Source organism: Cuculus canorus, chromosome 1, assembly GCF_017976375.1.
Source record: "Cuculus canorus isolate bCucCan1 chromosome 1, bCucCan1.pri, whole genome shotgun sequence".
Lineage (NCBI taxonomy): Eukaryota > Metazoa > Chordata > Aves > Cuculiformes > Cuculidae > Cuculus > Cuculus canorus.
This window is the reverse complement of record NC_071401.1, coordinates 127,247,625-127,273,678: the sequence shown is the minus strand read 5'-3', so window position 1 is coordinate 127,273,678 and position 26,054 is coordinate 127,247,625. Positions and strand designations below refer to the sequence as shown.

General features: G+C 40.2%; 1 protein-coding gene across 2 annotated transcripts in view; it reads left to right on the top strand.

Moving 5' to 3' along the window:
* The window catches only part of KIAA0930 (KIAA0930 ortholog), a 78,677-nt gene extending 56,302 nt beyond the window's left edge, over positions 1-22,375 (top strand). The window contains exons 3-10 of one of the 2 annotated variants that reach the window (XM_054051514.1): positions 1,142-1,246; positions 2,529-2,606; positions 5,338-5,439; positions 5,940-6,080; positions 7,954-8,148; positions 11,180-11,342; positions 14,131-14,286; positions 17,457-22,375. In XM_054051514.1, coding sequence (XP_053907489.1) covers positions 1,142-1,246; positions 2,529-2,606; positions 5,338-5,439; positions 5,940-6,080; positions 7,954-8,148; positions 11,180-11,342; positions 14,131-14,286; positions 17,457-17,497 — 981 coding nt within the window. In that variant the 3' untranslated portion in view covers positions 17,498-22,375. Of the gene's footprint in view, positions 1-1,138; positions 1,247-2,528; positions 2,607-5,337; positions 5,440-5,939; positions 6,081-7,953; positions 8,149-11,179; positions 11,343-14,130; positions 14,287-17,456 lie in introns of both variants that reach the window. The other variant, XM_054051505.1, reaches the window with a different exon arrangement.
* The last annotated feature ends 3,679 nt before the right edge of the window (positions 22,376-26,054 follow it).

The window sequence follows — 26,054 nt, the reverse complement described above, 5'->3', positions numbered from 1 at the left end:
GACAAACAAAGAGAAAACAAATGCTTTGCCAGGTGTTTGTCAGGGTGGCACATAGCTTTGACACGTGTTAAGTGTGCTACTTGTCACCCTGCTTTGTATTATGTACCAGTTTGGAGATTCAGCTGTGCTGCAGGGTTTTTTTTGTAAAGTGTCAAGCTACTGTTTAACTCTGTGTACTACATCAAGTCTAGTTTTATACTGGGCCAATCCCAAGCACAGGCTGGGTGGAGAAGGGATTGAGACTATCCCTGAAAAGAAGGACTTGAGGGTGCTGGTGGATGAGAGGCTCAGCATGAGTCAGCAGTGTGCACTTGCAGCCCAGAAAACCAACCATATCCTGGGCTGCATCGAAAGAAGTGTGACCAGCAGGTCGAGGAAAGTAATTCCCCCTCTTTACTCTGCTTTCATGAGACCCCAGCTGGAATACTGCTTTCAGATGTGGAGTCCTCAGTACATGGATCCGTTAGAGTGAGTCCAAGGAGGGCCAAGAAGATGATCAGAGGGCTGGAGTACCTCTGCTATCAGGACAGGCTGAGAGAGTTGGGGTTGTGTTTAGCCTAGAGAAGAAAAGGCTCTGGGGAGACCCTATCGAACCCTTCCAGTACTGAAAGGGGGCTACAGGAAAGGTAGGGAGGAGCTCTTTATCGAGGTGTGCAGTGATAGGACAAGGGGTAACGGTACCAAAAATGTCTTCTATGAGACATTAATTAGTGCACTTCATTCTCCAGAGTCTCCCACCACACCTGGGAACAAGCAGCAGCTACCAGCTAGAGAGTGTTGAGCAATAGAGTGGTGATGTATTTGGTTCCAAAGGATTGCGTTGAGAAGTACATATGTGTGAGGATAGCAATTTTTTTTAATTTCATTTTTGCTAAAACAAACCCATCATAAGAAATAAATGAAGCTACTGTCCGAAACAGAGATTCCACTGCACAGACTAGCTTTTCTCCCCTGTTTGTCATGTCCCCTGTCTCCCCAGCTTCCATAAAAGCCTATCATGAAGGCTGACCCTCCAAGGTGTACAAAATCTAATCCTGACAGAAAAATACAGGGAAAAAGCAGCTTCTTGTTTCAGTTTTATGTTTGCAGATAGGTACTTTCAGGTACTGTTTTTCAAGGACATGTGATATTTTCTTAGCAGATTGAAGTTGAAGTTTACCGGAGAGATTCTAAGAAGCTTCCTGGCCTGGGAGACCCTGACATTGACTGGGAAGAGAGTGTCTACTTGAACCTCATCCTACAGAAGGTAAGAGTGATGCTTGTATAGTTTTCATGGACTATTTATTTTAGAGAGGTTTCAGGGAAGGCTTTGATCTGTCCCCTTTGCTCCCTAGCTTGAGGAATTTGGACATTTCTGAAGGATAGAAAGAAAATGTGGTTTTGATTTTGCCTTTGAGTCTAAATGAACGCAAGCTAAGATGTTTATTTTTCAGTAGAATCCTAATAGCTTTCCTCAAAAAACTTTAAATATATCCAGTCAAGCTGTGCTGAATATTATGCTCTGTAACAAAGTTTTGTGAAATGGAAGGCTTTGTCAAGTTTAATTGTTTTTGAGAGGTAATGAAACTGTTAGATGAGTAACATTTCCATTAGAGTTCACAGTACTGGTGCAGCTGAGAGAGGAAACTGCTATGTGAAAATACAGTAAAGGAGTTATGTATTACCCTGGGAGTTTGCTGCTGCTGACCTCAGAACTTAATAAAGCTTTTTCTTTGGTGGTGGAAACATGAAGCTAGCACAAAATATTTCGTTAATTAACTCATGGGCTGTTTAGTTATTGCATATATTATACTGGCACTTTGGCAAGCTGAATATTACTATAGTCATTTGAAATCCCTTAAAAGTTTTGTTGGTTATAATCTCAGAATGAGAGACTGCTGGCTTATTGCACACATCCTGGAAAATAGTTTTCATTCTCCCTCCTTCCTCCCAAAAGTGTAGTTGCAAAACTTCTCTGCAGAGAGCAGTTTCTGCCTTTATTTTATGCTGAGTAAAGCCAGAATCCATTTGGTACAGTCAGAGTTCAGAGAAGCTGTTACAACTGGGCATTGCTGTCCCAATTTAGTACACTTGCTCCTTACAAGATTTTTCAGGTTGTTGGGCAGGCTACAGTAATGGCTTCTAACTTCTCAAATTTGTTGCTTGTGTGCATTAGTGTTTCCATTTTTCCCTTTTCAAAAGGGAAAAAATTCTGCCTTAAAATGTCCTTGTTGAATGTGTGATGCTTATTCTGACCATTACGGTCATATTAAACATTATTGACAGGAGTTTCTTTACCCATAGGTTGTGCACATCGGCAAGCATCTGTGCAAAAGATTTTGGTATTACTGAGCTAACAAACAAACACAGGCTTGAAAATTGTAGGAGTTTGAGTACAGTAAGGACAATAAAGAAAACAGTGATACTAAAACATCTTTTTAGCCAAACAGCTAAAAGAGTTAAGACAGATGTGTTCTGCTTTGTGCACATGAATATTTCGTTTTTCTAACTCTTAAACCTTTATTTCTCTAACTGCTGCCCTGTTTTAGCTGGATTATGTGGTGACATGTGCTGTGTGTACACGCTCCGATGGAGGAGATATTCACATTCACAAAAAAAAATCTCAGGTGAGATTACTCTGTTATTACTGTGCATAAGAGGCTGGCATCCAGTGTTACCTAATCCCAAAAACTGTATCAGAACCAGGCCAGTGGTACTCAGGCTTTGCTCTGGCAGGTGTGTCCTTGTGAAGCATCTCAAGTCTTTGTCTAGTGACATTTCCTACCAACCATCTAAATGTCCCTTATAGCCCTTCTCAAAAAATTGTAAAGAATTCTGCATGCTTTCAAGATTTATGTCTTTGACTACTGGATTTAAGGGAGGAGGGTGGCTGCAGGCAATGCTGAGGAGGAGGATGCTTAATTGTTAACCAGTTTGAGCATAAACCTGAAGTTGTGCGAGACCCGAGTTATGAGAAGTCTTCAGGGTAAATCTGAAATGTAGGGCTATTAAATGGTAGACGATAGTGATTTATCATTTTATTGTGTTATGAGATACTTGTTTTCTCTGCTAAACTACTCATTACTTCCACCTCCACACCAAAGACTTCTATTGCTTGTGTGCAGCATGCAGTTAATCCAGGGTCTAACGTAGCAGAGTAGACTGAAAACTAAGCATATAGGGGATAGGAAGAAGAAGAAAGAAACCCCAGGCTTCTCGTCTCAGCTTTCCAGCAGATCTTGCAACAGCTTCTCCTCGTTGGCAGATTTTTTTCTTTAAAAGGCTCCTGTTGCCTTTAAAAAGTTGTTTGTCCCAGACATTTCCATTCCCTTAGCTCATTCAGCTGCTTGTGTGGCTTCGCATAAAATAAACCAATGCTTTTTAACCCTTTAATTTTATTTGACCCTTTTAAAACAGTTGTTGCTTTGCCTACAAACAAAACTAGCAATGCTGATTATTGCATTAGCAATTTCCATTAGTTAGGTGCATAATTCCCTCCTGGTGCTCCTGAGGCATGACGTTACACCACTGATGTAAGCCTCTTATTCCTCATTGTGGTTTCCACTGTTTACCAGTTCAAGTTTCACCCGAGTTAACTTCTGCAAAATTCTTTTGAGAAAAGTCTGTAATTATTGCATGCAGATTTGAAAACTAGGAAAATGAGGATCAGAGACCTCAGTGCACATGGGCAGTGTTCAGAATAAAGGAGGAGGGGCTCTCTTCCTCATTCCTAGAGGCTTATAATGCGAGACTGCTGATAATTTTTTTTTTCTCCCCTTTTCTAGGAGAAAATTGGCACACATTAAAACTTACCAGTACTTATTAACATTTCAACATGATTAAGTTGATCTCAGGAGAGAGAAAAGGCAATTCTGTGTGTCTGGAAGGCATATTTGCAGTAGGACATTTCATTGTAACGTGCACCATTGAAGCTCCTAGTTTTAAACGAACAAAAGCTGACTTTTTTGCATCTGTATTACTGCCCCAATGGCTCTTGCTTCAGAAAGCATATGTTATGTCAGTGTGCAAACAGATGTTGAATAGGTAGAAGCCCTATTCAGGCATAGGACTTGCTGTGCTACTCCAGACCTACGACAAAACTACTATGTTCGTACCAGTAGAGTAGCTAAGGCACAAAAGTGACATATAAAAGGCTGACTTTCCTCTCAGTTATTTTGCAGGCCAAATTGGCTTCACAATAAGCTCTCTGTGAACTGTATTTTCCTCAGATGTGTCTGACTGGAGATTAATTTGGGGGGTTATTTTTGCTTTACATGGCATGAGAACAAGGATGCCTGGAAGATGTCCTTGTTTCAGTCATTGGTGCAAGTGTCATCTTTGAGGAGTCTTGCTAGTTTCTAATGCTGTTTCTTGTCATGAAGCCACGTTTTCTAATAGTAACCTGTATTTGAATGTGCATGTAGTTTTCGAAAGTACAAATTATGTAAAGCAACATTCAGGAATATCTAATATTCTACCCTTCACCTTATATCATGTTGAATGAATTCTAGCAAGAGCATCACAAGGCTGACAATCTGGGTGGATTCAGAGCTTTCAACACATTCACAGTGGGCTAAGATCTGGCAAGTTTCTTTAACTCAAAGCTTTGTAGACAGAGCTGGAAGCAAAGAACTCTACTTGGTGTGAATTCTCCCTCTTTACCTGCCTGTTAATTTTGTTGAAATGATAAAATCTAAAGCCTTTATCAACATTGGTTGTTTTGAGGAGTGAGGTTACCAAGGGAGTTCAGGAACTGCTTCAGATGGAGGAAGGTGCAAGAGGAAGCACAGCGAATAAAGAAAGAAACTGAAGCAGAAGATGAGGATGAGCAACCAAGTGTTTGTCCTCCTGAGGGCCATGCGTCATTTTACTGAGTGATGTTGATCTTATGGTACTAAGCGAATAATAACAATGAAATTAAGGTTACAAACAAATTATGTTAGGTCAGCTACTCGCCAGTAACTTTCTTGCTGTGCGTGGTTTTACTTTACAGTGTGTTGCAGTAACTTCAAGGCAGCTCAAGGTCGTTTTCTCTGTTAATGAAAAGAATACCTTTCCTGTACCACAGGATGGTGAGAGGTCAGGTACACGCAGGGATATTTACTGTGGGGCAACTAGTATGTGATAACTCACATGTGAAAATGCAAGGATTTCACAAACATTGTCATTATTGCAAAACAGTCTGTACTCAGAAGTCAGCTCAATTTTGCCAGCATCTCCTAGTGTAAGTGAAAACATTGGCTGACTGAGCAGTGTTGGACTGTGGTGTTTGGTATTGCTTGCCTTGTGTTCAGTGCGTCCATTCCTGAGCACATTTAACTGAGAAGATGTATTCTTTTTAATTCATGTATTTCTCAGCAAGTGTTTGCATCTCCCAGCAAACACCCGATGGACAGCAAAGGAGAAGAGTCAAAGATCAGCTACCCCAATATATTCTTCATGATCGACAGTTTTGAAGAGGTGAGTTCCTTGTTGCAGCAGCAGGGTTTTGTCCTATTCTAGTCTTATGTCATGATTAGCTTTTTCTTGTACCTTTTAAACACATGTTCTTGGCTAACTGAGATTTAGCTTCTGGTAATTCTGGTTTTGTTTTTATTTTACTTTGTTGTATTTTTAATATAGGTGTTTTTTATTTTTATTTTTTAATTTATTTTATTTTATCTTCCTCTTTCTTTAATGGTTGAAATCTGAGCTTAAAGCTGGATTTTGGCATCTGTTTTTGTCTTGCTTTAGCTCATCATAGGCTGATGTGATAGCTGCTTATCTCAACACACGATCAGCAGTGTGCACTGCCTGAAGTCTGTATTTTGGAAGGCTAGGGTGGAGAATACAGCTTCCTTGCTTTCTTCCACTTAAACTGAAAGTGCCTTGAACCTAGGAAGAGTCATAGAAATCTGAATATATTTGAGCTTAAGCACCTGCATTTTGTCTTGAATCATTTCACCTTGCATCTTTGGCAGGTTTTCAGTGACATGACTGTGGGAGAAGGAGAAATGGTCTGTGTGGAGCTGGTGGCCAGCGACAAAAGCAACACTTTCCAAGGGGTGATTTTTCAGGGGTCTATCCGCTATGAAGCTCTCAAGAAGGTCTATGATAACAGGGTAAGGCACTTTTGAAAAACAACATCCTTTGCAACAATATTAGTCTGACCCAATTTTAATTTGTTGCTGAGGCTTGTTAGCTTTTTGTCCTGTTAGATCACCTGCATTGTAGTCTGTCCTTTTTGGCTTTGAAGTTTACCTGAAAGCCAGTGCTTTTGCCCCAGACAGCTTGAGAATGTTCAGACTGGGATGTTTTACTCTGGCGTTTGCATGACACAGGAATGGATCTGAATAACAGAGTTCTAGGAGCGCCTCCTTTTTCTTGAAAGGTGATAGATACTTGTAGTTAAAGAGAAGTCATGTTTTTCAGGGAGATCTTAAACTCTGAAAACTACCTTGCTATATGTAAAATGTGTTTTCCTTAAGTTGTTTTGTACTTAGTGCTGAAATCAAGAGAGTGCAAGACCCAGTAAACTTCTCAGTTTGCTAAGAGCGCAGTAGTGAGGGTGGGTTTTGTTTGTTTATTTTATAAAACCAACAATGACAACAACAAAACCCAAACTCCCCCCAAAAAAACAAACTCAGCCTCAGAAAAACACAACCCAAAAACCCCCACCCAAATCATACAACCCCCCCCCAAATCCAACAAATAAACAACAAAACACCACCAGTATATACTGTGATGTAAACTTCATTGTGCTGTCTTCCTGCCCTTTTCAGGACAAGTCCTGAATAATTTCAGTTGTCCCTGTTGTGAATGTGAGTAGTTTATACACTTAAAGCAGTTTTCAAGAGAACATGAAACTGAAATTGTTTCTCTGTCCCACCATCATCTTATGGCCTCTCACAATCAACAGACGGGTTATTAAAATACGTGGGAATGCAGTATTACTAAAGTCAAAATAAGAAGAAAGCCTTGCAGTAGAAAGACAAGATTTGATGCAGTAATGTCACCTCTATATCCTAGGAATCCCTTGTTTGATCATGCTGCTGCTTTACATCGTCAGATGAAATAAAATTTAGATCTTCAAATACACAATTATAGCCAAAGGACAAACTTGAAAATTTGCCTTTTTTCAACAGAACAGAAGCAAGCTCTTTATGCTTTTGAAGGCTACTTGATTTCAGTTGTGTCCATTAATTCTTACTACAGTATGGGTTGTGTTACCTGATGAGCATCTTGCCCCTTTCAGACAATAAGCTGCTGAAAGTTGTGATAAACCACTTAAACTTATGGATAATTCCTACTTATTTCACTTGGCCAAACTTTGTCTATTTTTATATTGCTCTGTTCCTTTTTTCAGTTCTCAGTTCAGTTTTCAGTTCAGCTGTGTTAACTGGAAATTGAGCCTTCTGTCTGTTGAGAGGGTTCAAAAGCTGTCAGGGTTTTGTGGTGAACAATGTGATGCAGGTTGGTTGTGCATTGGGGCTGGTTCTTCATGCTTTGGGCTTGACAATATGGACGTAGAAATGTCTCCATTGACTTGCCACAAAGTAGTGTCAGAATTGTGCAATGCGCTTTGCTAGTTTGGGGCATCTTCTGTGCATGTCTGTTGCTTTTTGGACTTAAAAGAGTGTCGTCACACAGGCCGAATTTTGCACATGCCTGCTTGTGCTGTGATGTGCCACATTGTGTGGGTCTGGGTAAAAAATTTTTGTTTTATCTCTGTATGTTATTGAGTAATTCTGCTGAAGAGTTAGCTGAAGGAGTAGATCATTCTCCAAGCTTCTGGTTTTGTATCTGTGAAATTGCCTCTCTTTTGGAAATCACTTCAAATTATGGCTTAAAATGCTTCATAAGAATCAAGATAATGATCATTACCCATGATGGTTTTGACTCATTCTTAAATAACTGCTTTCAGATAATATTATTTTTTTGGAAACATGGATATGATATTATGTGGGTTTTTTCTTCTGTCTTGATGTATTGTAGGTGAGTGTTGCAGCTAAGATGGCTCAAAGAATGTCTTTTGGCTTTTATAAATATAACAACATGGAGTTTGTACGAATGAAAGGGCCGCAAGGAAAAGGACATGCAGAGATGGCAGTGAGCAGAGTTTCTACTGGTGACACTTCACCATATGGGACAGAAGAAGATTCAAATCCGGACTCCCCAGTGCATGAGAGAGTAAGTAGCAGATAGAAAATACTGACTTACAGTTAAGCATTAACATGTTTTGTTTTAAAGCCAGTAGATGGACAGAAGCTGGGATTAAACCAAATCAAGGCTCTGAACTTAGTTTCCCTGTGTATATTTTGAAATTACTCAGTATATGCAGGTGGATTTTTAGTGGTTTCTCTTGAGCAAATGCTAGATACAGATATGGCTGAATGATTCATTCACTTCTGGAGGAGTGTTTTGTTGAAACAACAGCAATGTTGATGCCAGGGGAAATGACGATTCCACTTGTTGTCTATGAAAATTAATAGATTGCATTTCTTTACAAGATGGGATTTACCTAGAAGCATGGAATTTCATGTATTATGTAGGTTGCTTGCTGAACCTCACAGGAAATGTTTCTCTTGGGAGATACTGCCACCAGTGAATGCTGCCAATGTGAAGCCTGTGTAATACTGAAGCGAAGATTCTGGATCTAGATGCAGTACCATGTTTATGTATATGTTTAATAAAGATGCAGTAAAACACCAGTAGAGTCAGTCCATAGATGCTGATTTTGTCCTTGTTTAGTCCTGAGCCTTATTTTCCATTAAGGCATTTTACCTAGTTAACAAAATACCTGCACAGATGTGTCCTGACCTGGCCTGGGAAGTTCCTGATGGATTCTAGTCTGGTTTCCTTTGTAGTCATAGACTCATAGAGTAGTTTGTGTTGGAAGGGACCTTAAAGATCATCCAGTTCCAACTCCCCAGCCATGGGCAGAAGCACTTCCCACTGGATCAGGCTGCCCAAGGCTCCATCCAACCTCCAGGGATGAGGCAGCCACAGCTTCCCTGGGCAACCTGTGCCAGTGCCTCACCACTCTTATAGGGAAGAAATTCCTCCTTATGTCTAGTCTAAATCTGCTCCTCTCCAATTTAAAGCCATTGCCTCTAGTCCTATCACTACAAGCCTTTGTAAACAGTCTCTCCCCGGCTTTCTTGAAGGCCCCTTTCAGGTACTGCAAGGTCGCTATAAGGTCTCTTTGGAGCCTTCTCCTTTCCATCATCCAGCACCCCAAGTTCTTCTCTGCAGGGCTGCTATCAATCACATCACCCCCCATCCTGTATTGAAACCACAGATCGCCTCAACCCAAGTGTGGCACCTTGCATTTGGCCTTATTGAACCTTGTGAGGTTCACACAGGCCCACTTTTCCAGCTTGTCCAGGTCCCTCTGGATGACATCCTGTCCTTCTGACATGGCAGCTGCACCACTCAGCTTGGTGTCATCTGCAAATTTGCTGAGGATGCACTCAATCTCACTGTCTGTATCACTGGTGAAAATATTAAACAGCACTCGTCCCAGTACGGGCCCCTGAGAGACACCACTTGTCAGGGATCTCCATCTTGACATAGAGCCATTGACTACTACTCTCTGAATACGACCATCCAACCAATTTCTTATGCACTGAACAGTCCACCCGTCAAATCCGTATCTCTCCAATTTAGAGAGAAGGATGCTTTTGGGGGACTGCGGCACAGGCTTTACAGAAGTCCAGATAGATCTCTAACGTAGTGCAATGTAGCTAACCTGTGTAGTTCAAAGGTCTGCAAGACTACTTCTAAAAGTCTCCATGCAAGCTGTGTGGGTTTTGTTTCTGGCTTCTGAAAAGGCAAAATGAGCTGCCAGCACAGAGCTCATTAACTGGATGTGCTTGCTCTGCACAGTAGAGACACAGCCTGAAGGAATCAGGCCTAGAGGGACTTCCTGAACTTTTGCCTCCAAGACTTCCCATGTCAACTGGAAAATATAAAAATATATTTGATAATGTATTTTCATTGCTTTTTGCTAATGATTTTAATGGTTATTTGTCTGTTTCTGGTTTTCCCTCCAGGTGTGATGTGAAATGACTACAGAATTAAAAATAGAGACAAGCACAAATTAGAGATCAAATGCACTAAAGAGAGGGATCAGTTGAGTGGTAGACTGCTTCTGCTTTTTTCTCTTTAACATTAATGATAGAGGGATGACAGATTGTTTCTGCTATGCAACACCAACCTAGCTTGACTGGCATCTTCACTCACATGTTCCTCACTCCTTCCTTATTTATATGGACAGATACAAGCAATATCATGTGTCATCTCAGGGAGAGTTGTGGATTTGTTATATTAACTGGGTGAAGAAGGAAGGATGAGATGGTAGTTGCCCATTAGCAAAGTAGGTTTTTTTTCTATGAAATGAAGCTATTAAAATATTACTAGCAAAACCAGAACATAAGCGCTGCATTTCCGTTCTTTCTGAAATACATGATTGACTATTAATTGTGCTTACTTAAGAGCAACAACTGCTCTGGAGGAAGATTGTCTCCATAGTTTTGTCCCTAACCTGTGTTTCACCATAGACAACTATATCGTTGCTTAGACTAGCCAAATCATCAGGTGCATCTCAGTTTGGTTTTCTCCATCCTGTATTGAAATATGATACACATATATTTGTATGTTGATTTCACTTTTGTGTCAACATCTTGGGTTAAGTAATTGCCTCGTGACCCTGCTTCACAGAGGCACCGTGACCTTTCACAGTAATCTCATGTGGCTTCCTTCTACACAGCAGAACCGCTACTTTGTGTTTGCCAAAGAGACCAAGATATACAATTTTAGTGTGTCCAGTACTATATATTCTTAACCTATTAGTTTTTCTGAATTTCATTGTGCAAAAATAAGATTGTTACTCTTGCTGCCTAAGTTACGAATTTTGTTCCTTTTTTGACTATAAATCTTTGTTAGAAGTGCTCTGCTGAGGAGAGAGGTTGTTTTACTATTTATGTAGCCATTGAGGGCGACGATATGTCAGTGTTTTCATCTTGATGAGCATCTTGAAGCTGAAATGACTGTTCAGTTGACATTCTCAGGCCACTTTGATAAAACTTACAGCTAGACATCATTCACAATTCTGAGTTTTACACCTGTGACTGCCTAGTGGCACACATTTGAGACTGATTGTTTTTCCACTAGAAGCATAGCAAAACTTTCTCTAACATTTCTTCTCTTTCTCTTTCAGGTCACTTCTTTCAGCACACCACCAACCCCAGAACGCAACAATCGTCCGTCCTTTTTCTCCCCATCCCTCAAGAGAAAAGTGCCCCGAAATCGAATTGCTGAGATGAAAAAATCCCATTCAGCAAATGATAGTGAGGAGTTCTTCAGAGATGATGATGGAGGAGGTGAGAGAAGTATTATCAGCTAAACATGCTTGTCTAGGAAGGGCACAGAGTTACAGAAAGAGATCTCAATGCTGGATTTTCCAGAAGGTTTGCAATGTGAAAAGCTCCACATAAAGAACACAACAGTGCCACTCTGAAAATGGGGTTATTTACAGCCTTCGCATCTTTTTGAAGGCTGGAGACAACTATTCCTACATATGTTTAAAACTTATCTCCCCCTTTATGTAGACCTGTTTGAGAGAAACCTGAGCAGGAAAGAGCCTCTCCCTTTCACAAATACCACACTCTCAAGTGGTCCCCTTCCAGATATCACAGTATAGTCAGGTAGAGCATGCTCTCAAGGACAAGTTCTCTGAATTCCCTGATTTGGACCATAGCTCGTTAAAGTTGCTATATGTATATGCTCGAAAAGGCATATACTTCAACTGGCTTTGGATCAGTTCTGAATTCTCTAAAAGGAAAACGTAATCATTTTGTTGATACAAGTTTAAGACTTTGTTGAAATCTTCTTTGAATTCTAGTTGCTCAGTATGAAACCACCACCAAGATAAAAATTTGAGTCTGATTTAGAATGTAGTATGTCAGTCCCATCATATTGCAGTTCTTTTAGGTGAGAGACTCACAAACGTTGAAGTCCAAACTGTTTTTCATACGTTTAAAAACAATTCAGTAGAAAAGCCAAAAAATCTTCCTGGCTGTCGGCATGCTAATCAAGAAACAAAGATAATTTCCAGATCACAAGTCCTGTTTGTGGTAGCGAAGGTATCACTCTCAGTGTCACTGGATCAGCTTAGCTAATGAGGAGTTGTACATTAAAAAACAAGCTTAAGTGATAATGTTTAATTCAATTTCTGTGCAAGTTTAACTGGCTGTAACTAAATCAGGATTTCATCAATAGAAAACTTTCCTCACCTTTTCTTCCTTAATTTGCCTACTTGAAACATCTGTTATTTCAAATGGGATGCGTTCTAGCATGTTTTACTAGGCAAAGGGTAGGGCTTGGGTCAATTAACTGCGTAGTGTGGGGATAAAGGCAGCTTTCACAGGTGGAGTCCTGCTTTTGATATCTTTCTCCTGGAGGCTGTACAGGATATAATGGAGTTCAAGGTATTTATCTGGCAGCTCTTACAGATAGTGGTAGTATCTGCTCAGTACCATTTTGCAGGGGCTGATCCTAGTGTACTTAATAACGAACATTCTTATTTTCATTTTCTTTTCTTTCTAATATATTTACAGAAGTAAACAAATTCCAGGTTTTCCAGACATTTTATAGCACTCATGTAAAATACCAAGAAGTGCGATTTCTCTTAGTTATAAATGTTTTCACCTTATTCTTCCTGGTCCTGAAATAAAATAGAGAAATATTTTAACAGCTTATGCTAGGAAATTTAATTTATTCAAAGATGATATTTCTACAAGGAGGAGTAATTTCGGAAACATGAGTTGTCCTACCAGTGTTTGCTCCGGAGCTGCAGTGGTGAAGTTGTTGTTTCAGAATGGGAAAGCTGACTTCAGTTCACCCAGCACCTGGGTTTTGTAGAAGCACAGCTATTCTGGGGCTTCTTGGCATCGTGGGGGGTGAATAACCTGTTTGTCTAAAGATCAGCTGTGTCCTTGGTCTGGCCAGTGCTGCTGCAGACATGCTCCCAGTGCGAACAGACCTGTTGTGGACAGGAATAGCCCACGAGAGCCCACTTCACTTGCTTTGGCTGCGTGCAAGCATGACACAGCAGAAGAATTGTACTTACTCCAACTCCCACAGTCAGGTTCTTTTGACCTCACCACCACAGCGCTCTTGGAATAGTGGTTGATGGCTGGGGAGAGGGAATAGACTGCTTGGCTATACACGTTTACAGGGAAGGAGGGAAGACAAGGTACAGTTTCCATCCCTACCCCCAAGTGTTACACGTTTTGCTAGAGTAGCTGGCACTGTGTATTTTACCTTTGCTAGGACCTTTGTGTGGATCAGGACCTTCTTTTAAACAAATAAGTCACAGAGCTTGGATTGCTCTGGGTCGGAATTGTGTTCACTTCAACGTCTGCTTTTAACACTGTGGGACAAGGCTGAGTTTTACAGGAAAATGAAGGGAAGGTTTAGAAACGCTCAAAATATATGGTATGTGCATTCCTGGCTGCAGGGGAGATCTGCAGCTATAAAAACGCCTCTAGCCTACAGTGGATTCAGCATCGTTTTGTTTTAAGTTATTTGTAGACCTCTAAACTAATTTCAGGGGGAATGGCACTGCTTAAAGGGTCACAGGTTTGGCTTGGGTGATGCATGGAAATATACAGTGAACTGAGTTATAAACACTGCCTCTCCTGCTGTCTTGTAGATGACAATTTTCTGCATAAAATACAATTTTCCTTGTATTATACTTGTGAATTTCTGCATGAATAACTACTTAATTATAGGGATATTCTATTATTTTGCATATGAAAGAAGTCTGGGTTGGGAATCAGCTTGCACAGTGTGGTAGCAAAGGCTTCATTCCCTCTCCTGGCTGGTCTATTAGTGGATAATGGTTTAGTACTGCTGCCAGCTGCTGAGATAATTCATTAGCTTCAATGTAAATGGTTAATTCTGTACTGGGCAACATCTGAGTCATTTAAAAAAAACCTAAAAAAACCAAAAAGCCAAAATCATAGTAATAGTAACTGCCTGTGATTTCTCTCTAGACAATAAATAGTAGGCTTTTCTTTTTTATTACTTCCAGAAGTTTTCATTGGGTCTTCTGATAAAATACAAAAAGTACAGTCACCTTAAGCTTGGTGCCTTCTGCCTTTACAGATCTGCACAATGCGACAAATCTGAGGTCGCGGTCCTTGTCTGGAACAGGACGGTCTCTGGTGGGCTCGTGGCTGAAGCTGAACAGAACAGATGAAAACTTTCTACTCTATGCACACTTAACTTACGTCACTTTGCCATTGCATCGAATTTTAACAGGTGAATTTTAATGTGTATTACGCATAAGCAGAGAGTCCTTTGATTCCAATACAGCCTTCTGTGTTGCGGGATTTTGTTGTTAAGGTAGAGGAAGAAGTATTTTTCTATAAGGGAGATACTGTAGCAGCGAATCAGTGTGAACAATTGGAATGGTGTTGGCCTGTTTCTCTAGCTTATTGAAGATTTGAACAGCTCAGTAGATTTATCTAACAAACATCTACAGGAACGCTGGTTGTTTTAATACTGGAATTCAAACTTCATCCATTTCATGAGTGCAAGGCAACTCATTGTGAACCCATCCACTGACAGCAGTAGTTGTAGCAGAGCCCGTGACTGAGAGGGTTACAGAAAAGCAACTCTGGAACTTGGAGTGAACTCCTTTGCCAATTTTAACTCTTGGATTTAGTTTCCATATAAGTTGCTTGGACTAATTAAAGTGTCCACACTGCCCACAAATCTGTCGGGTGTTCAATGTCTTTACTAGGCTTGATAATGTTTGTGTGTTCTAACATGAATAATCAGGGCCCCCTATGCTGTTGGTCTGGCTATGCCAGTTACTACGTTGATGATTGCCAACTCCACATTTGTGCAGCTGGGCTAAGATAGCACAATAAGTTGCATTTTACAATCTGCAGGCAGGACTGAAATTTTTATTTTCATCCAGATAATTCTTGTATGCCTACAAGTATAGGTAGACTAGAGAAAACAAATGATCTGTTTGAACTCTAACCATCAGCAAGCCTGCTAACCTTTCAAGGATCCAGCTTGCAGTATGAGGGTGTCCACAAGGCTTTTGAGATAAGTCTGGAAACTCAGAAAGCAGCATTGGTTAAGGGCTCTCTCCTCTGTCTAAATACAGTGGCAATTTCTTTCATGTAGACATTACTAGTGTTACTATCCACTCTCTTCAGTCTTCCTAAGTGAAGCCCTGAAATGCCTTCTCTTTGACCATCGTGGGCAGAAAGGAAGTTTAACCAAGCTGCACAGCAATCTTGGGCAAAACTATTGCTCAGCTCCAAAATCTAGACCAGAATAAAGTGATGATCCCATAGCAATGTAAAGTTCTGTCTCTAACCCTAGAAGATCCTCCAAACTGTTACATCCTCTGAGAAATTCATCTTTTTCCTTCTTTGCCGTCCAGCAGATGGGATGACTTCTGCTTAGGTTTGCCTGAATCGTGGGCTTTTGATCAGTGCCTGCTTTTTTTCTTTTCTGGGTCTAAAAAGAAAAAACACCTGAAAACAAAACCAATCTATTACACAGTGGTTATTTCCAGAGTGCTCCTGAAAAGTAGCTATGAGGAATGGAGTTAGGAAATTTGTTGTCAAACAGGTAATCTTCTGCTAAAAGAGATGAGAAGATAGCATGGGTATTAATGTCACTGGTTGTATTATGCTAGTGTAGTTGTAGTAGCTGCTGCCTTGTTTCCATTTGCAGGCTGAGATCTTAGAGGCTGTTGCAAAAGTATTCTGGCTCTCACTCTACAGGGAATAGAATTGTAGCTGATAAGTAAAATTTCCAATTCTGCGTTAGGAAAGAGTTGTTTCTACATTTGCTTTTTCACTGTATGTAGGGATTGATTTCAATTTAGAAGAAATACAGATTCCGGTAAAAATTGATCTTTTGTAATTAAGGGTGGATTTTGAACAATATTTCAGCAAAACATGTAATTATTCTTTATAATAATTGTATTGATAATCTTACAGCTACTTAGCGGGAGTTATCAAGCTCACTTATTCTCTCAGCACAGGCATTTTGGAGTTCACAGAAGGGGTATTGTTCCTGCTGGTGTTTTAATACTTGCTGAAGTGGGTGGCATAAATGTCTTCATGCTCAAATATTTGCTTTGAGCTTGAATATCCTTTCTGAGACTTAATTTGTTTAACATACGGTTGCAAGAGTCAGTGTATATATTAAGATGCACAGAAATAGGATGTGAAATGTCTGGGCTCTAGGGCAGAATTTTAATCTGCAGGTTCTCTCTTCCCGTGTTTGCTTTAGCCTGGCATTTTGGGTAGAGCCCCTTTCCAGCACCTTTTTGTAATTAATGCATTTGCACTAGTGGCAGCTTTCCAGATAGTGGGCAGGGTGAGATTGGAAAGATGCTCATCTCCTTTGGGTAGTTTAGGAAGCCTGTACTAAGAAATTAAAATCCCAGTGCTAGTGATCAAAGTACATTTTAAAATGTCTGGAGTTTATACGTATTGATAAGGCTTCCCTCACTCTGAGCCTTCTCTCCATGCTAGAAAATCCCAGTTCTCTCAGCCTATCCTTAGTTGGCAGGTGCTCCTATCCCCTAATCATCTTTGTGACCCTTCACTGGACTTGCTCTGCTGCATTTCATTCTTTACTAGTGTGGCTAGAGCCCTCTGAGGCTCTGGGTTAATTTTTACTCACGTCATCCTCTTTGTGCAGCTGTGTGTGATCAGCCTCTTAATTAAGTATGAGCTCCCTTTTCCCATGTTCTTTATTCTCTGTGTAGCCTTGGAAAAGGACCTAGCAGCCCAGTTTCCAGATATTTCTACATACTGCTGTGCCAGTGGGCTGGGGTTTTTTTTGCTGTCCACATTTGGAAAGATACCCGTGCTTATGACATATATTTTACAAGTTCATGCTCTGTCACATTTTGATGGTATGGAGCTGAGGAGCCAACGAAAGGAGGGTTTTTATGCCACATTTTGAGTGCAGTAATATAGGCTTCAGTCTAGAGAATGGATTAAACAGCTGAATTATTTTTGCTTACATCATCAGAGCCAAAAGTTTTTTTTAAAGTATTTGGGATGGTGCATTTTCCCCTTCCAGAAAGGGAAACTCCTTGGCATCTCCTGTAATGGCATTTCCACTTGTTTCTCTGGAACATTTTGCCGTGTCTGACACATGTTGCTTCATCCTGCTATAAAGGATTCTTAGCATATTAGCTGTCATCTCTAGGTGATGGAATATATTTGTGGCTTGCTATCTCTCAAGTAGCATGCATTTGGGAGGAGTTAAATTGGACTTAGTTAATAGGGAAAGTTGCATGCTTATTGTGTTTTAAATGCCTTTAGCGTAATGGGGATTGTGCTGCACTCCACAGTTGCTTCTCTGATTCTTTATGCTTTCTGTTACCGTGGCTACTTTCAGGAGCCTCTTAAATTTTCTGTATCTCTTTGTTTCTCTCCCTTGCCCAGATATCCTGGAAGTGCGGCAGAAACCAATTCTGATGACATAGCAGAGAGCGGGCACTGCCTTGGAGCCTTGTTGCCAAGTGCCTAACCACAGCGGTTTTCTGTGCTAACACTACCATCTAGTGTCAGGAACATAAACCTCCGCAGGAAAAATGGAAGTCCAAGAATACCAGCCGATCAAAAGTGCCTCTTTCTTCCTTCCTCTGCTGTCATACACCGTATGCACACTTGCAGTACATCTCTTGAGTGTTTCTGACTGGAAGAGGACTTTCAGCAAGATAAAACAAGAAGGGGCTGTGTTTAAAACAAGTCAACGCTGTATGGACAGTTTGATACTGTGTTTACTTTATAACTAAGAAACCAACAATATGTACAGAATGTGTTAGACTTTATATTCTTTGAGAGAAAAAACCGGGGAATTTCATAATGATGTATTAATGAACGTCGTTCCATAGACTCTTGCCCGTATACTCTCCTTGTCAGTTTGGCTTACATAGTGTGTGAGCGTGTGTGCGTGCATGTGGGGATTGAAGGGACGAAAGAATAAATTCCTGCTGAGGAAGGAAAAGGAAAAACATGCTACAAAGATACATCACTGTTTTGGTATGTGCAGTGGGTCAGGTCAGAGCTTAAAAGGCTGAAAATGTTCCCATTTGTTTGTGTGTCGGTGTTGGGATAGGTGAACTCTGCTGACAGATATCTGTATATACCAAAGAACAGCAACATTTTCATCCTCAAGAACTGGCTAAGAAAATATGCCGGTGAAAAGAAGGCTAAAATGTGCTGCTATAGTAAAGCCGAGGTTCATTCCCAGAACTAATGCTGCTTATCTCTCTGTTAGCCAAGTCAATAGTTTGAGTCTAAAGTGGAAAAACAGGAGGCTGTAATCAGTCTCCAAAACCTAAAAACCTTACTAATAACTAATATCCTCCTGCATGCACAGCACTTCAGAGTATGTGGAGTTGTCTTTGTGGTAGTGTTTATAGACAAGGAGGACATTAGAGCTGATTAAGGATCAGGCAGCCTACCTGGATTTTTCATCTCCTGGTAGTGTTTTGCTGTACTATTACATGCTGAAGCACGGAGAGTTTTCTTGGAAGACAAAAGATTGAAATGTAATTCTGCTCTGAAAAGTGACTAAAAATAGCATGTGGGAGGTCTGAAAACTGTATGTCAGGAGTTCTCAGGAAAAAAAAGCCTTATGTTTACAGATAAAATGCAGCTTTCTCTAAATAGCAAAGCCCTGTGGTCCTTGACATTTGAAAGCTAAATGATAGAATACTGAGACTACTGCAGTCTGGGTCACTCTTTTGATACAGGAGCTGGTCAATACTTCAGTTTATTTATGACTGCATAACTGGCACAGCAAAGGGTAGAGTGCCATGTCATTTAGAGCATGGGAGACTCCAACACACATGTAGAGAAGGTGAAGAATGCCATTTTTGTCACTTTTCAGACTCTGAGCACTTCAGTGCTGTTGACACAGTTACCGAATGGCATGTGCTCTGAGCCTGGACCTTTGTCTCACTCATACTCAACCTTACCCAGAATGCTTTGTTGTTATTGTCTCAATAGCATCTGATGACTTAACCTCTCAAACAGGACTTTCTGCTTTTTTTCTTCAGGCCAGGTTCCATAGGTCCACTTCAGCATAAAGGTAGAATAACTGTATCATTCAGCCCAATGTGGTGAATCCAGCATGGTAAGGTCTTTTTTTTTTTGTATTTGAGGCTAGGCTGTCACCTTAGCACAGAGTGATGGCATTTGCAACACTGGCAGCATGAATGCATGACAAGGACAACTGACTAGTTTTTAGTTTGCTTCCAGTGTGTTGCAACAGCGTTAGAAAAAAGTTCACTTTGTCATTACCAGCACAGCCACACTTTTCACAGTGCAGCCTTTGAACTTTGCTCTATGGGACTGTGCACTTGTGCATGCGTGTTTGTGTGAGGGTGTTCATGTGGTCTGACCAGAGGCGTGTAACTTTTGTGCCCAGATTTCTATCCTGAGCTACAGGAGAGATGGAGTCCTAATCATCAGCTGAAGTGCTCTCTCTCAAGAAACTTGATAGGCAGCTCAGGTGCTTACCTGAGATTGCTAAGTTGTGTGCCTGGTGGCAGTTGGTACAAGTATTTTCCCTATGTCCATGCCAAGACATAAACTGCTCTTCAGCTAGAAGGCTGGTCCTGCTCTGAAGCCTCTTAAGATGCTCCTTATTCTGCACTTTCATACTGCCAAGCGGAGCAAATCAGTGCTCAGTTTCCTTTAAATATTCATTGGGGAGGGAAGGGAAAGAGGATTAATATTCATACTGCTAGTGACAGTTGATGCCTTTCGGTCAAACAGCCAGAGGAATAACACGTGAAAAGGAAATGTATGTAGATTGGAACCCAAATGGTAGGTGCCTAAATACTGCTCAGTCAAGATTAATTTGTAATGCTTTCTGATATTGTGTATTACGTTTAGGTAGTTTAATTTCATGTGATCTGAAAGACTGAGCAAATCATACTGTGTAAGATTTCAGAGCAAATTAAGAATGATTCTGAACAAATACAGTAGTATAAAGGCAACATTACAGGAAGTATATTTCACAACCCACATCTGTTATGCAGGAAGTATTATCTGCTTTCTTACCTGTGCTTGGATGGATTCTGTTGTCTTGCTTTTGAAGGGCTGCAATGTAAATGTCCTGAATATGTCAGTTGATTTGTTGTATCCTGCTAGCAGATATGCCATAGGAACATTAAGAACTTAACCTTTTTTAGTATCAAAGGGCTACAGGTATGCCCAGTTGGACATCCATGGAAAGCAGAGGTCAAAAAATCTACTGAATGTCAATAGTGCTTTTCTGAAACATGTATATGTGCCAGATTCTCAGCTATTCCTTCTCTAAACAACTGACTTGGACTACTTAAGCCTCTGGTTCCCACTCTGTGTTATCAAGTGGGGAAAACAAATTCCAGTTTTTGTTATGCTTTTAAACAAACCTTTAAAATTATCATCTGTAACCTTATATAGACAAATTGACAGCAAAGATGATGTAAGTTCTACTTGGGTCAAGATGGCATAGCTGGGCCCTTAGCATATTATTGCACTATACCAAAAAAGAAAAGGGAATGTTAACAGGAACCTCTCACCTTTTCAGTTTGGAGGGGTTTTTATTTCTGTAACACCTAAGCAGTAAACCACTCTGAGCCTCTGTTGGCTGGTCATGTAATTACTGAGGAATTAACTGGCGTGTTCTGTATGCCATAAAGGCTGATATGGCTGTCGATGTCTTAACTGTTGGAGCACAGTGGTTTTCATTAGTTATGTTGATGCTTGAGAAAACGGCACGGTTAACAAATTTTGGAAGCTTGGCAGAACAGCTTTATTTATTTACAGAGTCTCACCGTACCTTATTACTCAATTAACTTCTATCCTTCTGCCATTCACCTTCTCTGGAGATCGAGGCTTACCACTTCAACTGTCTTTAGATAATGTTTATTAATGGTTGTCAAATGCAAGGGTGTAAATGTTTTTGCCCTTAACAAGGTTTTCACTGCTGTCAGTTTTAACAAGGAAAAAGCCGTTTTTTAAAGAAAGCTCTTAAATCAGTTATTTTGTGTTAGCTATTGCTCTGCCTTAGAGACCACTGCATATGTGAAATAGCATTTTCTTATTGCCAGCCAGCACAGGAGGGGGTTTCAAGTCTCCTTGTAAAGTAAGCCATTTTTAGAAACGCCACAAATCTTTCAGCTGTCTTAGCCAATCCACTTTTTGTGGATTCACGTTTCTTCTCTTTTTATTCTCCTGGTCTGCATTGTTTACAAGGCTTTAGCATGTTGGGGTATGGATTTCTGTTACTTTTCCATTTCTAGGCACAGTGTGCTTTCCTGGAAAAAGAGTTGCTTACACAAGTGACTTTTCAGAGTGAAAAGCTTTTCCCAAAATATATTCTAGCACCAAGTGTTAATTTAAACAGTGAAGTCCTTGGCTCTGCAGATTTCTTCCAGCAGACCCTAATGTACAGAATCCCATTTGGTTACTGAGATTCTGTGTGGATGTGAAGTTCACATAAATAGTCTACAGTTTTAGACTATTGGCTTGCTTCTTACCAGTCATCATTTTTTCCCCCTTTCCAGATGATTACTTGTCCTGTATTTGTAGTCTAAAGCTTCCCCTTATTAAAGATAGATATAAGATAAAATGTTCAGAAGTGCCTAAGCCCTGTTGTTATCCAGTGGGGTTTAAGAAGAAATTTTTATTTAGGAAATTATTAAAGTAGTCTTGAATTCTGTCTGTGTTGTGTGTAGCAGCATCAAGAAATGACAGGTTTATAGTTCTCAAAAGAACTGGCCATCTCTTACAGACTCGCCCTTCGTGTTTGAAAGACTCTAGTGGTCATCAAAGGTTGTGGCTGAAAGCTCTGGAAAATGGATTTCTTGTGATCACAGCAGTCAGATATCTGCGAATGCCTTATCTTGTTTTGTGAGGTATGCCTGGAAGTGTGTGGCACTGGTGTGTAGAAATTCTGTGTCAAAAATAGGTGCAGTAGAATCCAGTTAAAGGCATAGTGAAATAAGTAGCTTTTACACCAAACCTTAAACGAAAGAGTATTTTACACCAGAATGTAGTTGTTTGGATGCTTGGACAAGCTATTACAAGGCTGCAAGCAGGTTACAATGTTGAACGTTCTCTGTGTAAATATATAAATATTCTCAGCCTAATTTTACCACACATGTTGCATGGTTTGGGGTTTTTTTGCCTCATTTGATCATCAGTGTTGATTAAAAGGTGGTGGGTTGAAAACTCATGCTGGCGCTATACTGAGCCCTTTGAACAAAGAACCTTTGTGCACCAAAAATAGGGTTGACTTTGCGTATGGCAGCATTGCAGAAAGTATCGGACCCTGCAGCCAATAAACAGACCTCTGAAACGACCATGATCTTTGTTAATAGTGTTTTCTCTCTACTGTGCCTAGTGGTGTCTTCAGTTTGCCAGCAGCAAGGAAAATATTCAAGCATAAATGCTCTGTGTCACTCTTGGTAAGTGTTGCCAAACAGACACTCATGAGGGAGCCTCTTTACTCTTCATTTTTATTCCACTCTGAGTGAAACCCACTTTCGCTTGCTGAATCTTTCAGCAATCAGCCTTTGACAACTTGTTATTGTGTAAGGAGGAAGAAGGTGAAAGTCAATGTCCTCTTGAATTTGTTTAAAAAGGCTTTTTTAATTTTTTTTATTTATTCCTTTAGATGCTGGCATTAAGAAAAAAAAAACCCAGACCCCAAAGCAGCCCTTCTAAAAGGAAGCACAGATCAGTTCAGACTTAATTATGTGGTCAGTAACATTTAGGCTTGTACAGTGTATAATACTGAGAGACTGATGGCTATAATGTTTCTTCCTGATAAACTCAGTAAAAAGCTTCAATAGGGTTTGTGCAATATTGTAAAAATTAAATTGCCCTTAAGCTCTTAACTGCTTATAGTGCCTTAATCTGTACTTACCAGTGTTGAATCAGTTTTGGTTTCAAGACCTGCAAGGCATTGCATCCTTCATCTCCAGCTGATTTTTGTGACTAACGTTTCACAGTAGGCTTCCTTTGGGGGGGGTCTGATTCTATCTAAATTAGTTAAAATGAAACACTCATGAAACAAATGTTACTGACTGTAGATAGGGAGTGACTTGCTGATGGTTCCATTTCAAAGAATCCCAGACCAAGACTGTTTTACAAAGCCATGTGTGGTGGGAAAACATCTTTGCTAAGCCTAAGCCATCCATGATCACTTGGAGATAGGTGGTGTGTTAGACAAAATCAAAAAACCTAGCGGTTTTGAAGAAGGAAAATGGGGTGTTAATTCTTCGTATGAATATTTGGGTCAATTTTTGGCATTGTTCTGGGTCTGCACATACAACTGGGTTGGAAAACAGCAAAATACAGCTTAGAAACTGTGTGATTTTTTTTTTTTCCCTTGAATGCCTTACATTGAAAGCAGCTGTAGTAGAGAAAGCATTATTGGAAAGAGTGCAAAAGAGCAGTGCAAGTTTATAAACCATGGTGACAAACTTCACCTTTCTCTTTAGTCTTTCAACATGAGACAGGACAAAGTGTGCTTGCTTTTGGTTTTATTTTTGAATCCAAATTCTAGAGGGACAGAGGACTGCCACATACATCTTTGAAAAGCTCTCACAACCTCAGTGAATTAAATTTGTGAATATAATATGCTAAAAGAAAAATACTGTTTTAACAATGTGGCAGTGTATCTTGTTGAATAGAGTCCCTGCTTTGGGGAGCCAGGTTAACTTGAAGTGTTTTGTCTCGCCTGTCCTCATGGAGAGATGCTCAAAATACCATAATATCGCTTTGCATTCAAGAGTATCATCAAGGTCTGATTTTGCAAAGTACAAGCAAAATCACATTTTTGAGATTAAAGAAAAAATATTTGTCTTTATTAGCAAATAGTTACTTGAGTATTTTTTTCAGACATATTGTTCCTGAAACTTGTAATTACAAGTTTGCACAGTAAACTGAGGGTCCAATTTTTCCATTAACACTGCAGATGAGAATCCGGGAGTAACAGATGCAAGTCAGTAAAGAAGACATATTAAAAAACATAAAGGAAAATACAAGTTAATTCAAGTTCTATCACCAGCTTGGTTCCTCACAGGGGGTAAGGAAGTGATCTAGTGATCTCATTATGGGAAATAAGTCATTTATGATTGGTTAAGCCAGAAAACTCTTCTACAAGTCTGGTGAGTTTCTTTTCCTATTATGGTTTATGTTGTCTATCTTGTCTGAGAATGCTTTGAAAATGAAGGTAGATGATCCATTTGCTTGTTCAGACAAGATAGAAGTGTTTGTGTACACACATTGGATTTACTTATGTGTGGGGAGCATGGATGACTTCTCTGTATTGGTCTTCAGCTGCCCAAGATAAAACTGACCAGCCCCAGAGCTGCTGTTCTACCTATGGCACCTACAAAAAAGAATGATCTTCCTTATCAGACCATGTGATGAATGAAGGGTCAGAAAGGGCAAGCAGGCATCCTATTTGTTTACAAAGCAGACTGGGGCAGCTGCTGCATGTGGAGGTGTGAGCGCACTGCTGAAGGTGCTGAACTTCAGGCAATAACATACATTTGTGAATGATAAGTGTGCAAGTAATTAACTCGCATGGTCCTGAATTCACTTCAAAGAAATTGGTTAAATGAAAGTGGGAATGAAGTTTTCAAAATCTATTGAAATGAATGGAGCTGGCTGATAATTTCTAAGGAGACCCAGTCCCCCTGCACGAATCATAGAATAGGTTGGGTTGGAAGGGACCTTAAAGATAATCCAGTTCCAATCCCCCTGCCATGGGCAGGACATGTCCCACTAGATCAGGCTGTCCAAGGCCCCATCCAGCCTGGCCTTGAACACCTCCAGGGATGGAGCAGACACGACTCAAATGCCCCAGATCAGAGGAGACTACCTACATTCAAAAAGAGTTTTGTCTTGAAGTGTTAGTTCCAGCTGCTTTAGTGTTTCCTGGTTTTCTGTTTATGCCAATGTTTGGCTGGTGATTAAAAACTTATTTCGTAATATGTGACTACTCAACTCATGCCCTTCTGCCTTTGTATTTATGGTTCTGCTTTTTCTGCTGGTGCTATATTGCTGGGGAAATGCAGCAAAAGCAGCTTATAGAGCAACAGGATCTTTGATGTCTCACACCCAGCCTTTAATTCAGATAGAGCCACTGTTCATCAAAACACAGTGCCACTTAGAAATAGAGAATACGTTAAGCCTACACCAAGTTTAGAGGCATTTCTTTGCTCCTAAAGGACAAGAAGGTTGGCAGAACCCACTCTTCCATTGCTGCAAACGTCAGGCTAGGTTTTGCTTCAAGAACGAGAGTGGTGTTGTATCAAGGAACAAGAAGAGTTATTACTGAAGTTTCCTTCTCAGCAAGAATTCTGAATTAAATGCTTCCTGGTAAGTTGTACCTCCATGGTCAACCTGCCCAGCACGAGACCAGCATCATACACGATTGTTCACAGTTGTGATTTCTGACTTCATTGTAAAGGTAAGGAAACACTTACTTCATGGACTCAAACTAATTACATTTGGTATGTGAACTGCTGTTTTCAGTGTTGGGATTTTGCTTTTTACGATGGAGAAACCATCTGCAGGTTTTCCCTGGAATTGCAGTCAACAGAATTACCATTTACAGGCAAGAAGAATGCCCTGAGTGCCTACCAGTTCAGGTAAGGCTCCAAAATTAGCACTGACCATAAATAAAAAATTCAGTACTGCTTTATGTCTTATATGATAGTACACCAAAGTCAGAGACCTTTTACTCAGTGGTGCTGCCAGAGCAGACAGGTTCTGTTGATATCTTTAAAGCTTCTGCAGATTCCAGAGATTATTAATTTCTGTGCTACCTCTCTGTAAAGGTTGTGATGTTCCTAATAGTAATAATATCACTAAGCTGATGACAATTCGTATTTATTTTTATTATAATATTTATTCAGGATGCTCAGGTACAAGTAAGAATTTCTAAGTAAGTATGATGCCTTAAAAAATGAGATATATGCTGCCCCAACAGAAAGTGGGGTAGGTATATCGATGAGTACTTCAAAC